The following is a 16628-nucleotide window of genomic DNA, read 5'->3' on the forward strand; positions in this document are numbered from 1 at the left end:
AGAGTGTGGATGAACAAAGGGACCTTGGGGTTCAAATCCATAAATCCCTCAAGGTCGCTGCACAGGTTGATAGGCTAGTTAAGAAGGCCTAGGCTTCATTAACAGGGGGATTGAGTTCAAGAGTAGAGAGGTCATGTTGCAACTCTACAAATCTCTGGTGAGACTGCACTTAGAATAGTGTGTTCAATTCTGGTCACCTCATTATAGGAAGCTATGGAGAGGGTGCAGAGGAGATTTACCAGGATGTTGCCTGGTTTGGAGAACAAGTCATATGATGCAAGGTTAGCAGAGCTGGGACTTTTCTCTTTGGAGTGTAGAAGAATGAGAGGGGACTTGATAGAGGTTTACAAGATTATGAGAGGCATAGGTAGGGTGGATAGTCAGTACCTGTTTCCCAGGGCACCAACAGCAAACACCGAGGGCATATGTACAAAATTAAGGGAGGGAAGTTTAGGGGAGACATCAGGGGTAAGTTTTTTACACAGAGGGTTGTGAGTGCCTGGAATGACTTGCCAGGGATGGTGGTGGAGGCTAAAACATTAGGAGTATTTAAGACAAGTGAATCTGCAGATGCTGGAAATAAGTAAAAACACAAAATGCTGGCAGAACTCAGCAGGCCAGACAGCATCTATGGGAGGAGGTAGTGATGATTTTTCGGGCCGAAACCCTTCATCAGGAGTGAAGTAACATGGGATGGTTGAGGGGGGATAAGAAGTGGGGGGAGGGATGAAGTAGAGAGCTGGGAAATGATAGGCTGAAGGGAAATGGGCTGGGGGAAGGTGGAGAATTACGGGAAATAAAAGAGAAAGAAAGGTAGGGCTGGGGGGGAGATTATAGTGAGGGGGAGAAAAGAGAGAGAAAGAGAACCAGACTAAAATAATAGATAGGGATGGGGTGGAGGGGCAGGGGTATCAACGGGTGTCTGTGAGTTGAATGTTCATGCCGGCAGGTTGGAGGCTACCTAGGCAGGAGATAAGGTATTGCTCCATCAACCTGCGTGTGGCCTCATCTTGACGGTAGATGAGGCCATGGACAGACATATTGGAGTGGGAGTGGTCTGTGGAATTGAAGTGTGTGGCCACAGGGAGATCCCACCACTGCTGGAGGACTGAGCGCCGGTGTTCGGCGGAATGGTCTCCCAGTCTGTGACGGGTCTCCCCAATGTAGAAATGGCCACATTGGGAGCACCGGATACAGTATATCACCCCAGCTGACTTGCAGGTGAAGTGTTGCCTCACCTGAAAGAACTGTCTGGGGCCTAGGATGGTGGTGAGGGAAGAAGTGTGGGGCCAAGTGTAGCACTTCTTCCGTTTGCAGGGATAAGTGCCTGGAGGGAGGTCGGTGGGGAGGGATGGGGGGGATGAATGGACAAGGGAATCGCATAGGGAGCGATCCCTGCAGAAAGCCGAGAGTGGGGGGGAGGGGAAGATGTGTCTGGTGCTGGGATCCTGTAGGAGGTGGCGGAAGTTACGGAGGATTATACAGGTGGCAGAAGTTATGGAATTTAAGAGCATCTTGGACAGGCACATGGATGAAAGAAAAATGGTAGTGTTGGTTTAGTACTTTTTTTAAGGATTATATGGGTCGGCACAACATGGAGGGCTGAAGGGCTTGTACTGTGCTGTAGTGTAGTGTTCTATGGTTTTATGTCTTCTAAAAGCATGAGGTGGTACATCAGACTGAAGCAAGGAGAGGTTAAAAGTGTCTGACTGATTTTGCTCCTCCTACAGTTGCAGGAGAAAGTACAAGGAGACAGGGACCATAAGAACATGAGACATAGGAGCAGAATTAGGCCATTCAGTCCAACAGGTCTGCTCCGCCATTTCATCATGGCTGATTCTATATCCCACTCAACTCCATACAGCTGACCTCTCACCATATCCCTTGATGCACCAACCAATCAAGAATCTATCAATTTCCGCTTTAAATATACCACAAGCTTGGTCTCCGCTGCAGTCTGTGGCAGAGCATTCTGCAGATTTACTACTCTCTGGCCCAAAAATTTCTCCTTACCTGTGTTCCAAAGGGTCGCCCCTCAACTTGGAGGCTGTGCCCTCTAGTTCTGGATACCCCCATCATAGGAAACATCCTTTCCATATCCACCCTATCCAGTCCTTTAAACAATCGCTAGGTTTCAATGAGATCCTCCTGCATTCTTCTAAATTCCAGTGAGTACAGGCCCAAAGCTGCCAAATGCTCCTCATGTTTACCCCTTCATTCCCAGAATAATCCTTGTGAACCTCCTCTTGATTGAGTCCAATGACAACACAACCTTTCTGAGATATGAGGCCCAGAACTGTTGACAATACAAAGTGCAGCCTGACCTCTGCCTTATGAAGGCTCAGCATTATCTCCTTGCTTTTATATTATATTCCCTTTGAAATAAATGCCAACATTGTGTTTGCCGTCTTTACTCTCGACTGAACCTGTAAATTAACCTTCTGGAAGCCTTGCACGAGGACTCTAAGTCCCTCTGCCCCTCTGATGTTTGAACCTTATGCCCATTTAGATAATAGTCTGCACTATTGTTTATACAAAATGTGTTATCATACATTTTCCAATACTATATTCCATCTGACACTTTTTTCCCCATTCTTTCAATTTGTCTAAGTCCTACTGCAATCGCATTTCTTCCTCTACCCCTCTATCTACTCTCCACCTATCTCCATATCATCCGCAAACTTTGCCACAAATGAGTCTGTTCTGCCATTTTATCATGGTTGATCTATTTCCATCTCAGTCCCATTCTCCTGTCTTCTCCCCATAATCTTTCATGCCATGACTGATCAATAATCTATCAACCTCCACCTTAAATGAACCCAGTGACCTGGCCTCCACAGACGCCTTTGGTAATGAGTCCACAGATTCACCACCCTCTGGCTAAAGAGATTCCACCTAATCTTTGTTCTAAATGGACATCATTCTTTTTTGAGGCTGAGCCTTCTGGTCCTAGACTCTCCCACCAAAGGAAGCATCCTCTTCACATCCACTCTATCAAGGCCTTTCGACATAATGGATGAGCCTCCCATGGGGGATCTTCTCAAACACCTCTCTAACATCCATGTAAGCAACATTTGCTGCCTTGTTTTCATCAATTATCTTCATTGCCTCCCTATAAACTCAATTAAGTCCGTAAGGCATGAATTGCTCACACAAAAGCATGCTGGCTGTCCCAAAGTCGGCCATGGTTTTCCAAATGCTCAAATCATATCTCCAAAGCCCCAACATCATTCCTGTAATAGGGCTACCAAAATTGAATGCAATACTCCAGATGTGGTTTAGATAGATTTATACAGTTGTAACTCTGTTGTTTCAGAGAAGTTTCTGAGCCTTGAGGTCAAAGCCTGGACAAATACAGACAAGCCTGCCATACATCTTCTTCAACACCCCCTCAAATGATGTGGCTATTTTTCAAAGAGCTATGGACTTGAACAGAAAGTTCCTGCTCTGCATCAATTCTGTTCAGTGCAGAGTTTCCTCAAATCCCTTCTTATGATTCAGATTTTCTTTTCTGTCTCTCCGTCTGTAGCCCACCCTCACCTCCCCTTTCCAAGTGCATCACTCCCTCTTCACCACCCCTCTGAGAGTGCAGCATTCCCATAGCATGCTTCCCTCACTGCCCACAGCACTATCCCACCCCCTTCTCCCCCTAGTTCAATCTTTACCCTTCCCCAATGTGGTTCTTCCACACTGTTCATCCCACAATGAGGCACACTCGCACTGTCCCTCCCACTGTATGGAGTTTTGTCCCATGGTGTGGAGCTACCTCACTACCCCTCCAACAGTGTAGCATTCCCTCACTGCCATTTCCCCAGCACTGCTCACCCTTGATACTACTGTGGCTGAATATGCAGCACTGCCGTGTGTCAGACAGCATGTCAGCACTATCAGTGACCAGAAACGATTGCTTCAGTTCACCCAGCAGCTCCAGACTCACCCGTTTACTGAAAGTGGCATAGAATGCAATATAGGGTTGAAATTCTTCTGCTGCCTCTTCAAATGCTTTGAACTCTGGGGATTAAGAAGGGTAATTATTATCTCCTGATGCATTTGGAGTACTATGCACAGTTACACTCTCCATACAGAACAAAGATTAGCATAGGGGACTGTCCCTTCAGCCCATGATGCTGTGCTAAAATAATTATGATGTTTAATTAAACTAATCTGCCCATATCTGTCCATTCCCATTTCAGAGCCTCAAATACCTCTGTCATATCTTTCTGAACCACCACCTCCGACCACGCATTCCATACACTCACAACAAAACACTCTGCACAACAAAATTTGGTCCCTACGGTTCTTCTTTGAACTTACAACCCACCCCACCCCATATCTTAAATGGTACAGTAAAAAGGTAAAAAGGTGAGAAGGTAAAAAGGTAAAAATGGTACAGTAAAAAGGTTTTCTACTTTATCTTTGCCTCTCATTATCTTGTAAACCTCAATCAGATCTTCCATCAGCTTTGTTTTAAATAGCTGTCACATAACTTCTTTGCTTTTCCTCAATCCTCTGACCAATGAAAGTAAGCAAGCTATATGCCTTCTTACCATCCAATCCACTTGGGTGGCCATATTCAGATAGCTAAGGATTAGAATCCATGTTTTCCTCTGCACATTAAGGCTGTTAAGGGCTCCGCCATTAACTGTATACTTTCCTCTTACATTTGACTTCCAAAAATGCAATACCTCATATTTAATTATAATAATTAGATTAGATTAATTATCCGGTGACTAGTGGTGTGCCTCAGGTATCTGTACTGGGTCCATTGTTGTTTGTCATATACATTAATGATCTGGATGATGGGGTGGTAAATTGGATTAGTAAGTAAGCAGGTGATACTAAGGTAGGTGGCGTTGCGGATAATGAAGCAGGTTTTCAAAGCTTGCAGAGAGATTTAGGCCGGTTAGAGGAGTGGGCTGAACGATGGCAGATGAAGTTTAATGCTGATAAGTGTGAGGTGCTACATTTTGGTAGGAATAATCCAAATAGGACATACATGGTAAATGGTAGGGTATTGAAGAATGCAGTAGAACAGAGTGATCTAGGAATAATGGTGCATAGTTCCCTGAAGGTGGAATCTCATGTGGATAGGGTGGTGAAGAAAGCTTTTGGTATGTTGGCCTTTATAAATCAGAGCTTTGAGTATAAGAGTTGGGATGTAATGTTAAAATTGTACAAGGCATTGGTAAGGCCGGATTTGGAGTATTGTGTACAGTTCTGGTCACCAAATTATAGGAAAGATGTCAACAAAATAGAGAGAGTACAGAGAAGATTTACTAGAATGTTACCTGGGTTTCAGCACCTAAGTTACAAGGAAAGATTGAACAAGTTTGAAAGATTGAACCGCTCCCTGACCTTTAGCATTATCATGGAAAAGGATAGAATCAGAGAGGACAGGAAAATTTTTAATTGGGGAAGGGCAAATTATGAGGCTATAAGGCTAGAACTTGTGGGTGTGAATTGGGATGATGTTTTTGCAGGGAAACGTACTATGGACATGTGGTCGATGTTTAAGGATCTCTTGCAGGATGTTAGAGATAAATTTGTCCCAGTGAGGAAGATAAAGAATGGTAGGGTGAAGGAACTATGGGTGACAAGTGAAGTGGAAAATCTAGTCAGGTGGAAGAAGGCAGCATACATGAGGTTAAGGAAGCAAGGATCAGATGGGTCTATTGAGGAATATAGGGTAGCAAGAAAGCTTAAGAAGGGGCTGAGAAGAGCAAGAAGGGGGCATGAGAAGGCCTTGGTGAGTAGGGTAAAGGAAAACCCCAAGGCATTCTTCAATTATGTGAAGAACAAAAGGATGACAGGAGTGAAGGTAGGACCGATTAGAGATAAAAGTGGGAAGATGTGCCTGGAGGCTGTGGAAGTGAGCGAGGTTCTCAATGAATACTTCTCTTCAGTATTCCCTACTGAGAGGGAACTTGATGACAGTGAGGACAATATGAGTGAGGTTGATGTTCTGGAGCATGTTGATATTAAGGGAGAGGAGGTGTTGGAGTTGTTAAAATACATTAGGATGGATAAGTCCCCGGGGCCTGATGGAATATTCCCCAGGCTGCTCCACGAGGCAAGGGAAGAGATTGCTGAACCTCTGGATAGGATCTTTATGTCCTCGTTGTCTGTGGGAATGGTACCGGAGGATTGGAGAGAGGCGAATGTTGTCCCCTTGTTCAAAAAAGGTAGTAGGGATAGTCCAGGTAATTATAGACCAGTGAGCCTTACGTCTATGGTGGGAAAGGTGTTGGAAACAATTCTTACAGATAGGATCTATGGGCATTTAGAGAAACATGGTCTGATCAGGGACAGTCAGCATGGCTTTGTGAAGGGCAGATCGTGTCTAACAAGCCTGATAGAGTTCTTTGAGGAGGTGACCACTCATATAGATGAGGACAGTGCAGTGGATGTGATCTACATGGATTTTAGTAAGGCATTTGACAAGGTTCCACATGGTAGGCTTATTCAGAAAGTCAGAAAGCATGGGATCCAGGGAAGTTTGGCCAGGTGGATTCAGAATTGGCTTGCCTGCAGAAGGCAGAGGGTTGTGGTGGAGGGTGTACATTCAGATTGGAGGGTTGTGACTAGTGGTGTCCCACAAGGATCTGTTCTAGGACCTCTACTTTTCGTGATTTGTATTAACGACCTGGATGTGGGGGTAGAAGGGTGGGTTGGCAAGTTTGCAGATGACACAAAGGTTGGTGGTGTTTTAGATAGTGTAGAGGATTGTCGAAGATTGCAGAGAGACATTGACAGGATGCAGAAGTGGGCTGAGAAGTGGCAGATTGGGTTCAGCCTGGAGAAGTGTGAGGTAGTACACTCTGGAAGGACAAATTCCAAGGCAGAGCACAAAGTAAATTGCAGGATACTTGGTACTGTGGAGGAGTAGAGGGATCTGGGGGTACATGTCCACAGATCCCTGAAAGTTGCCTCATGGGTAGATAGGGTAGTTAAGAAGGCTTATGGGGTGTTAGCTTTCATAAGTCAAGGGATAGAGTTTAAGAGATGCGATGCACTGCTCTATCTTCATCAATGTGTTTTGCTACATCTTCAAAGAATTCAATTAGGCTTGTAAGGCATGAGCTGCCCTTGATAAAGCCATGTTGACTATCTGTAATCAGATTATGTCTCTCCAAATGTTCATATATCCTGCCTCTTTGGATCTTCTCCAAAAACTTGCCTACTACTGAAGTAAGACACACTAGCCTATAATTTTCTAGGTTATATCTACTCCCTTTCTTGAACAAGAGAACAGCATTTGCAACTCTCCAATCCTCTGATACTTCTCCCATCCCTATTGATGATGCAAAGATAATCATCGGAGGCTCAGCAGTCTCCTCACAGTAGCCTGGGGTATATCTCATCCAGTCCCAGTGACTTATCTAGCTTAATACATTTCAACAGCTCCAGCTCATCCTCTTTCTTATTGTCCATACACTCAAGTGTTTCAGTCCATTGAAAGTCATCCCTACAATTGCAAAGGTCTTTTTCCCTGGTGAATACTACTGCTACCTCCTCTGGCTCTATGCACATTTCCACTATTGCACCTGATGGCTCCTATTCTCATACAGCTTATCCTTTTGCTCTTCACATACTTGTAGGGGTTTGGGGTTTTCCTTAATCCTACTCACCAAGGCCCTCTTCTGGCCCCTTCTAGTTCTCATAATTTCATTCTTGAGCTCCTTCCCAGCATCCTTGTAATTTTCTAGAACTCTAACAATACCTAGTTTCTTGAACCTTTTGTAAGCTTTTCCTTTCTTCTTAGCTAGATTTTGTACATCCTTTGTACACCATGGTTCTTTTATCCTACCATCCTTTCCCTGCCTCAGTGGAACATACACATGCTGAATGCCATGCATACGTTCCCTGAACATTTGCCACATTTCTGCTGTGCATTTCCCTGAGAGCACCTGCTCCTAATTTATCCTCCCAAGTTTCTGCCTAATGGTGACCAGTGTGTGCCTCAGGGATTTGTTCTGGGACCCCTTCTCTTCATGATAAATAACCTGGATGAAGAAGTGGAGGGATGGGTTAGTAAATTTGTTGATGACACAAAGGTTTGGAGGGATATCAGAGGTTACAGTGGGACATCAGTAGAATGTAAAACTGGGCTGAGAAGTGGCAGATGGAGTTCAACCCAGATAAGTGTGAGGTGGTTCATTTTGGGAGGTCAAATATAATGGCAGAATATAGTATTAATGGTAAGACTCTTGGCAGTGTAGAAGATCAGAGGAATCTTGGGGTCTGAGTCCATTGGGCACTCAAAGCTGTTGCGCAGGTTGACTGTGTAGTTAAGAAGGCAAACGGTGCATTGGCCTTCATCAACCTTAGGATGAGTTTAAGAGCCGAGAGGTAATGCTACAGCTATATAGGACCCTGGTCAAACCCCACTTGGAGTACTGTGCTCTGTTCTGGTTACCTCACTACAGGAAGGATGTGGAAACTATAGAAAGTGTTAACAGGAGATTTACAAAGATGTTGCCTGGATTGGGGAGCATGTCTTATGAGAATAGGTTGAGTGAACTTGGCCTTTTCTCCTTGGAGCGGCAGAGGATGAGAGGAGACCTGATAGAGTTGTAGAAGATGATGAGAGGCTTTGGTTGTGTGAATAGTCAGAGGCTTTTTCCCAGGGCTGAAATGGCTAACACACGGGCACAGTTTTAAGTTGATGGGAAGTAGGTATAGAGGAGATGTCAAGGTTAAGATTTTTACACAAAGATTGGTGAGTGCGTGGAATGGGCTGCCTGTGACCGTGATGGAGGTGGATATGATAGGGTATTTTAAGAGATTCCTGGATAGGTACATGGAGCTTAGAGAAATAGAGGGTTATAGGTAACCCTAGGTAATTTCCAAAGTAAGTAGATGTGCAACACAGCATTGTGGGCCAAAGGGCCTGTTTTGTGCAGTAGATTTTCTATGTTTCTATGTAATAACATCATATTTCCCCCTACCCTAATTAAAAGTTTTCCCAAATTGTTTGCTCCTAGCCCTCTCCAGCGCTATAGTAAAGGAGATAAAATTGTGATCACTACCTCCAAAATGTTCTCACACCAGGAGATCTGACAGCTAATCAGGTTCATTTCCCAATACCAGATCAAGTATAGCCTCTCCTCTTGTTGGCTTGTCAACATATTGCGCCAGAAGGCCTTCCTGAACACACCTAACAAACTCCACCCATCTAAACCTCTTTCTCTAAGGAGATGCCAGTCAATATTAGGAAAGTCAAAATCATCCATCACACATACTTATTATTATTGCACTGTTCCAGAATCTGCCTCCCTATCTGCTCCTCAATGTCTCTGTTGCTACTGGGGGCTCTATAAAAAACACCCAGTGGAGTTACTTCCTTCTTCCTGTTTTTGACTTCTACCCAGAATGACTCAGTAGACTTCCTCCTTTTCTGCAGCCGTGATGCTATTCCTGATTAGCAATGCCACACCCCCACCTCTTTTGCCTCCCTACCTGTCCTTTTTGAAATATCTAAAGCCCGGCATACTCAGCTGCCATTCCTGCCCCTGAGACATCCAAGTCTTTGTTATGGCCACAACATCATAGTTCCACATATTGATCTAACTTCATCTACCTTGTTTATCATACTCCTTGCATTAAAATAGACACATCTCAAGCCATCTGGCTGACTGCATCTTTGCTCTGTCATTTGCTTATCCTTCATCACAAACTCCTTACAAGCTGTCTCTACTTATGTGCCAGCTGCCCCATGCTCTGCTTCTTCACTTCAGTTCCCACCACCCTAAAAATCTATTTCAAACTCTCCCCAACAGCATTAGCAAACCTTTCTCCCACGATATTGGTTCCCCTCCAGTTCAGGTGCAACCCATCCACTTGTGCAGGTCACTCTTTCCCCAGAAAAGGTTCCAATGATCCAAGAACTTGAAACACTGCCCCCTGCACCATCTCCTTAGTCACTCATTCATCTGTACTGTCTTCCTTTTCTGACCTTCCCTAGTTCATGGCATCAGGAGCAATCTAGAGATTAACACCTTGGAGGGTCTGCTCTTCAGCCTCCTTCCTAACTCCCTAAACTTAGTGTGCAGGACCTCTACCCCTCTCCATCCATGTCATTTGCACCAATGTGTATCACAACCTCTGGCTGCTCACCCTCCCCTTCAAGAACATTCTGCAACCACTTAGTGACATCCTAGACCATAGCACTCAGGAGCCAAACACTATCCTGGCATCTCTTTTGTTATTTATAGGTATCAACATACAGTTCATATCCTACTCTGGATCCCTGAAGAACACTACCTGTCATGGATATCCAGCCAGAGCATGTCACATCAAAAACTAACCTCTCTTTTCAGTGGAAAAGGTAATTCTGAATCCAAATGGCCATGTTACTGTGGATCTCATGCATCTTAATCTTCTGGATGAGCATACCATGAGGCACCTTGTCAAACACCTAACTAAAATCAATGTAGACAATATCTAGAGTTCTACTTTTGGCAACTACCTTTGTTACCACCTCAAAAGACATGACCTGCCCCCCATAAAGCCAACTGACTGTTCCTTATCAGGCCATGCAGTTTGAAACATGTGTAAATCCTATTTCTAAGAAACCTTTCCAATAACTTCTCTGCCACTGATATGATTTGTTGGTCTATAATTTCCTGGATTATCCATTATCCCTATCTTCTTCTTGACCAAAGAAGAAATTTAGCTGCTCACTAGTCCTCTGCGATCTTGCCTGTGGGTTGAAAACATACAAAAATCTAGGTCAAGACCTCAGCAAACTCCTCTCTTGCCTCCTTCAATAAACAGGGATGTATTCTTCGGACTCTGGGGAATTATTTTTCAAGAGACCCAACTTCCCCTCCTTACTGATCTCAAAATGCCCCAGCATGGAAGAATTCCCCACATTGATCTCACTGTCGTCCATATACTCTCCTTGGTGAATCTCAATGCAAACTATTAATTTAGTACTTTGCCCACATCCTCTGATTCCAAGTATAAATTCCCTGCTTTATCCTTGAGTGGTCATGCCCTAACCCTAATTATCCCATTTTTATTATCTCCTCTATCACGTATATAACATCGAAACCCAGTACTATTCCTCTTCAAACTAAGTCTCCATGATGGCCACAACTTCATGATTCCACAAACTATACAGGACACATCCATCTGCTTCATCCATAATGGTTCTTGCACTGAATCAGATGCACTTCTAATGAGCAATCCCACCATGTTCATTTATATGGCTCTGTCTGTTCTTCCTTTCAAACTTGTCAGAACACCTCCCCTGGATCAAGCCCACACTGAAAGCACTGAGCACAGCTTTGGTCTCCAGACTGCTGGATTTGATCAGACTGGGTGTAGTGTGTGCAAGTATGATATCTAAATCCTTGGGTTCAACCATACCAGTGTACCGTGTACATTTCTGGTCTCCATATCCCTTTGTTAGTCCACACAGGGAACACTGCACAGTTCTACTCTCCCTACCTCTGGGTCAGACCATACTAGCAGCATCATGCACAGTTCTGACCTTCATATCTCTGGATCACATCACATTGGGAGCACGGTGTCCTGTTCTGATTTCCATATCCTTCAGTTAGACCATACTGAGTGCATTGTTGTGTTCATTTCTGATCTTACATATTCTTGGGTCAGACCACACTATGATCAACCTGTATCACATGTGTAACTCTTTAGATCTCTCTCTGTATTGCAGAGGAAGATAATCAAAGGTGTAGGATGGCAATGCTGAGATGGCTGGCATGACCAGACAGGAGGGTGGAACAGCCATTTGCAATTCTATGACTGCTAACATCTTACGTTCTGAGTCTTCGTTCTTGAAGTACCCAACCAGCTTGATTTCATCCTCATTATCCTCAAACGTTTCTAGCTCATCCTCATCGTCGATCATCTCCACTGGGTCTTCCAGAACCTTTAGAAATACCAGCAGGTCAGCAATCATTATCACAGCACAAAACAAGTCAACTACACTCAGTCCTCCCAATTCCACCTCCACCTTTGCAGCTCTCCACCAGTCCCTCACCATCATCACCAACCCACATATCTGGACTCCCACATGAGGCACTGATTATTGTTGGTCATGCAACCAGAGGCTCTCACCCTGTAGAATGGATACCTGATATCCCAGTAGGGTTGGGCACAGGGTATCAGGATGGGTGCCTGTTTGGATGTGTAGGAAGAGGGTCTGGGAGGGTGAACTCCATGAACATTGGGATCTTGGAACACATCCATTGCTGGAGGACTACTCTGAAGGTTAGTGTAACTATAGTGAAGGCACTGCCTGAGGGGAAGAGTCGGAGCGGTGTGGATTACACCAACCAAGATCCCACCCTGGTTAGACACACTGGAAGATCTATTTCAAGTGCTCCTTTTATAGACTAAATTAGGGAAGAGATACCTAAACCATGGATTTGAGGTTGTTCTACTTTGTCACCTGGCTGAGTGACTCCAACAGGTGGTACATATTGCAGTCACAGTGTGTTGATGGAGGGAGGGGTTGTTTATGGAGGAGGAGGGAAGGAGTTTTTAGGGCAGCAGATGGGGAGGTTGTTTAAGGCTGAAGGAATGAGTATTTAGGAAGCTGGAGAGAGGGAGTGTTTAGTGAGGCGGAGGGAAGGAATGATTTAGAAGTTGGATAGAGAGCTGATAGAGTGACTCCTTTGCTCTGGATGGTGTTGGCCTTCTTGAGAGTTGTTGGAGCTGCAGTTACCCAGACAAGTGGTGAATGATCAATCACATTCATGACCTGTAAATGGGGAGAGCCATGGGATATTGGAATTTAAATCACGCCCCACAAGATCTCCAGTCTCTGACCTGCTCCTAGAGCTATGATGTTTATCCATAGTCATAGGGTGATCTGGTTGATATTCTATTCGGTGGTGACCGTAGGATGTTGATGGTAGAGACTGAATAATGGAATGCCAGTGGCTAGACTCGCTGTTGTTGGAGAAGGTCTTTGTCTGGCAGTTATGTAGTTGTAATGGTACCTATCACTTCTCAACCTTAATCTGAATGTTGTCTGGATCATCTGGAAAGTGGGTGGGATCCAGGTGCGATTCCCCTAGGCAACAAGGAACCTCATGTCTCCTTGTTTGGTACAGAAGTCTTCAAATTTTAAACAAAAACTAAGGAGTTGGTAAGGCCATAAGACCATAAAATCAAGGAGCAGAAGTAGGCCATTTGGCCCATTAAGTCTGCTCTACTATTCAATCATGGGCTGAGCCAATTCTTCCAGTCATATCCACTCCCCTGTTTTCTCCCATGCCCTTTGATGCCCTGGCTAATCAAGAACCTATCTATCTCTGCCTTAAATGCACCCAATGACTTGGCCCCTGCAGCCACTCATGGCAACAAATTCCACAGATTTACCACCATCGGACTAAAGTAATTTCTCCACATCTCTGTTCTAAATGGATGTCCTTCAAACCTGAAGTCATGCCCTCTTGTCCTAGACTCCCTTACCATGGGAAATAACTTTGCCATATCTAATCTGTTCAGGCCTTTTAACATTCAGAATGTTTTGATGAGATGCCCCCTCATTCTCCTGAACTCCAGGGAATACAGCCCAAGAGCTGCCAGACATTCTTCATATGGTAACTCTTTCATTCTTGGAATCATTGTCACAAATGTTCTCTGAATTCTCTCCAATGTTAGTATATCCTTTCTAAAATAAGGAGCCCAAAATTGCACACAATGCTCCAAGTGTAGTCTCATGAGTGCCTTACAGAGCCTCAACATCACATCCCTGCTTTTATATTCTATACCTCCAGAAATGAATGCCAACATTGCACTCATCTTCTACACCACCGACTCAACATGGAGGTTAATCTTTAGGGTATCCTGCACAAGGACTCTCAAGACCCTTTGCATCTCTGCATTTTGAATTCTCTCCACATTCTAAGTAATAGTCTGCCTGTTAATTTCTTCCATCAAAGTTCATGACCATACACTTTCCAACATTGTATTTCATTTGCCACTTCTTTGCCCATTCCCGTAAACTATTTAAGTGTCTCTACAGGCTCTCTGTTTCCTCAACACTACCCTATCTTTGTATCATTGGCAAATCTATTAATCACAAATCTATTAATCCCATAGTCCAAATCATTGATATACAATGTAAAAAACAGTGGTCCCAACAGCGACCTCTGTGGAACTCCTCTAGTAACCGGCACCCAGCCAGAATAGGATCCCTTTATTCCCTCTCTCTGTTTTGTGTTGATCAGCCAATGCTCCACCCATGCTAGTAACTCCCCTGTAATTCCACGGCCTCTTATCTTGCTAAGCAGCCTCATGTGCAGCACCTTGTCAAAGACCTTCTGAAAATCCAAGTACACCACATTTACTGCATCTCCTTTGTAAATCCTGGTGACCAAAACCTGGTTCTAACTTGGGACCTGCCAACCTCTAGCACATGCAGTTGTTAATTTGAGATCTAGAGAAGGGGAGGTTTCAATTTTCAACCACATGGAAGGTCAGTGCTCGTTGCTTCTGAGGGCAGCCAGGGTGGGTAGGAAGTTGGTTGTAGCACGTGGGTGAGAAAAAGGAGAGACTACCTGGTACATTCTGTCTTCTCCTCCCACCTATCAGTAACAATATAAAAGCCTGTAAGTATGTACTGTACCATGAAGCTCATGGACAAGTTCTATACTACTCTTATCAGACCCTTAAATGGACCTCTTGTCCTATAAGAGACTTGGCCTCAAAATCCACATCTTTCTGATCTTGCACCTTATTGTTTACCTGTATTACACTTACTTAGTAGATATTACACATTATTCTATATTCTATTTTTATAAGACCATAATACCATGAGATAAAGGAGCAGAATTAGTCCATTTAGCCCATTGAGTCTTTTCCGCAATTTCATCATGGCTGATCCAATTTTCCTCTCAGCCCCAATCTCCTTCCTTGTATCTTCTTCCCTGTATCCCTCATGCCCTCACCAATCAAGAATCTATCAACCTCTGCTTTAAATATTGTATCTTCCATAGTGAAGACTGATGAAAGTTACTTATTCAGTTCATCCACCATTTCCTTCACCCCCTTTACTGCCTCTCCAGCATGTTTTTCCATCAGTCTGATATCCACTCTCACCTCTCTTTTACACTTCATGTATCTGAACAAACTTTTGGTATCCTCTTTAATATTATTGGCTAGCTTACTTTTGTATTCCATCTTTCCCTTCTTAATGGCCTTTTTAGTTGCCTTCTATTTTGTTTTAAAAGCTTCCCACTGCTCTAACTTCCCATTAATTTTTGCTCCATTATATGCCATCTCTTTGGTTTTTATGCGTCTTTGACTTCTCTTGTTAGCCACAGTTGTGTCATCTTTCCTTTAGACCATAAAACCATAAGACATAGGAGCAGGATTAGGCCATTTGGCTCATTGAGTCTGCTCTGCCATTCAATTATGGCTGATCCTTAATTCCCTTTCTCCGATCCACTTCCCGGCCTTCTCCCCGTAACCTTTGATGCCATGTCCAATCAAAAACCAATCAATCTCTGCTCTAAATACACCTAATGACAGACTCCATAGCTACCTCTGGTGACAAATTCCACAAATTCTGGCTAAAGAAATCTCTACACATCTTTATTTTAAATGGGTGCCCTTCTATCCTGAGGCTGTGCCCTCTTGTCCTAGAAACCCCCACCATGGGAAATGTCCTTTTCACATCTACTTTGTCTAGGCCTTCTAAATTCCAGTGAGTACAGACCCAAAGCAGTCAAATGTTCCTCATACAATAACCCTTTCATTCTCAGAATCATTTTTGTGAACCTCTTCTGAACCCTCTCCAATGCCAGCACACCTTTTCTTAGATGAGGATCCCCAAACCGTTCACAATACTCAAGGTAAGTGCCTTATAAAGCCTCAGCATCACATCCCTGCTCTTATATTCTAGACTTCTTGAAATGAATGCTAGCATTGCATTTGCCATCCTCACCACTGACTCTACCTGCAATTTAACCATTAGAATGTTCTGCACAAGGACTCCCAAGTCCTTTTGCATCTCAGAATTTTGGATTTTCTCCCCACTTAGAAAATAGTCTGCACATTTATTTCCACTACCAAAGTCCATGACCATGCATTTGCCAACATTACATTTCATTTGCCACTTTCTTGCCCATTCTCCTATTCTGTCTAAGTCCTTTTGCAGCCTACCTGTTTCCTCAACTCTACCTCTCCCTCCACTGATCTAACTATCACCTGAAAACTATGTAACAAAGCCGTCTATTCCATCATCTAAATCATTGATATACAGCATAAAAATAAGCAGTTCCAACACCAACCCCTGTGGAACACCACTAGTCAAACAGAAAAGGATCCTTTTATTCCCAGTCACTGCCTCTTTCCAATCAGCCAATGGTCCAGCCATACTAGTAACTTTCCTGTAATACTATGGGCTCTTAACTTGGAAAGCAGCCTTGTGTGTGTCACCTTATCAAAGGTCTTCTGAAAGTCCAGATATACAACATCCATTTCAACCCCTTACTCTATCTTGCTTGTAATTTCTTCAAAGAATTCCAACAGTTTCAGCAGGCAAGATTTTTCCTTAAGGAAGCCATGCTAACTTTGTATCTTGTCCTGTGTCACTAAGTACTCCATCACCTCATCCTTAACATTGACTCCAACATCTTTCCAAC

The 16628-nt window shown here is 43.8% G+C and overlaps 1 protein-coding gene across 1 annotated transcript in view; it reads right to left on the reverse strand.

The window, feature by feature from the left end:
- LOC132381245 (calsequestrin-1-like) overlaps positions 1-16628 on the reverse strand; it is a 55170-nt gene that overhangs the window by 19724 nt on the left and 18818 nt on the right. Inside the window, exons 4-5 of the mRNA XM_059950625.1 lie at positions 11788-11899; positions 3938-4011 (exon numbers count right to left, since the gene is read on the reverse strand). Of these exons, the coding sequence (XP_059806608.1) occupies positions 3938-4011; positions 11788-11899 (186 nt within the window). The remainder of the gene's footprint in view (positions 1-3937; positions 4012-11787; positions 11900-16628) is intronic.

The sequence above is a fragment of the Hypanus sabinus genome, chromosome 25, assembly GCF_030144855.1.
Source record: "Hypanus sabinus isolate sHypSab1 chromosome 25, sHypSab1.hap1, whole genome shotgun sequence".
Classification (NCBI taxonomy): domain Eukaryota; kingdom Metazoa; phylum Chordata; class Chondrichthyes; order Myliobatiformes; family Dasyatidae; genus Hypanus; species Hypanus sabinus.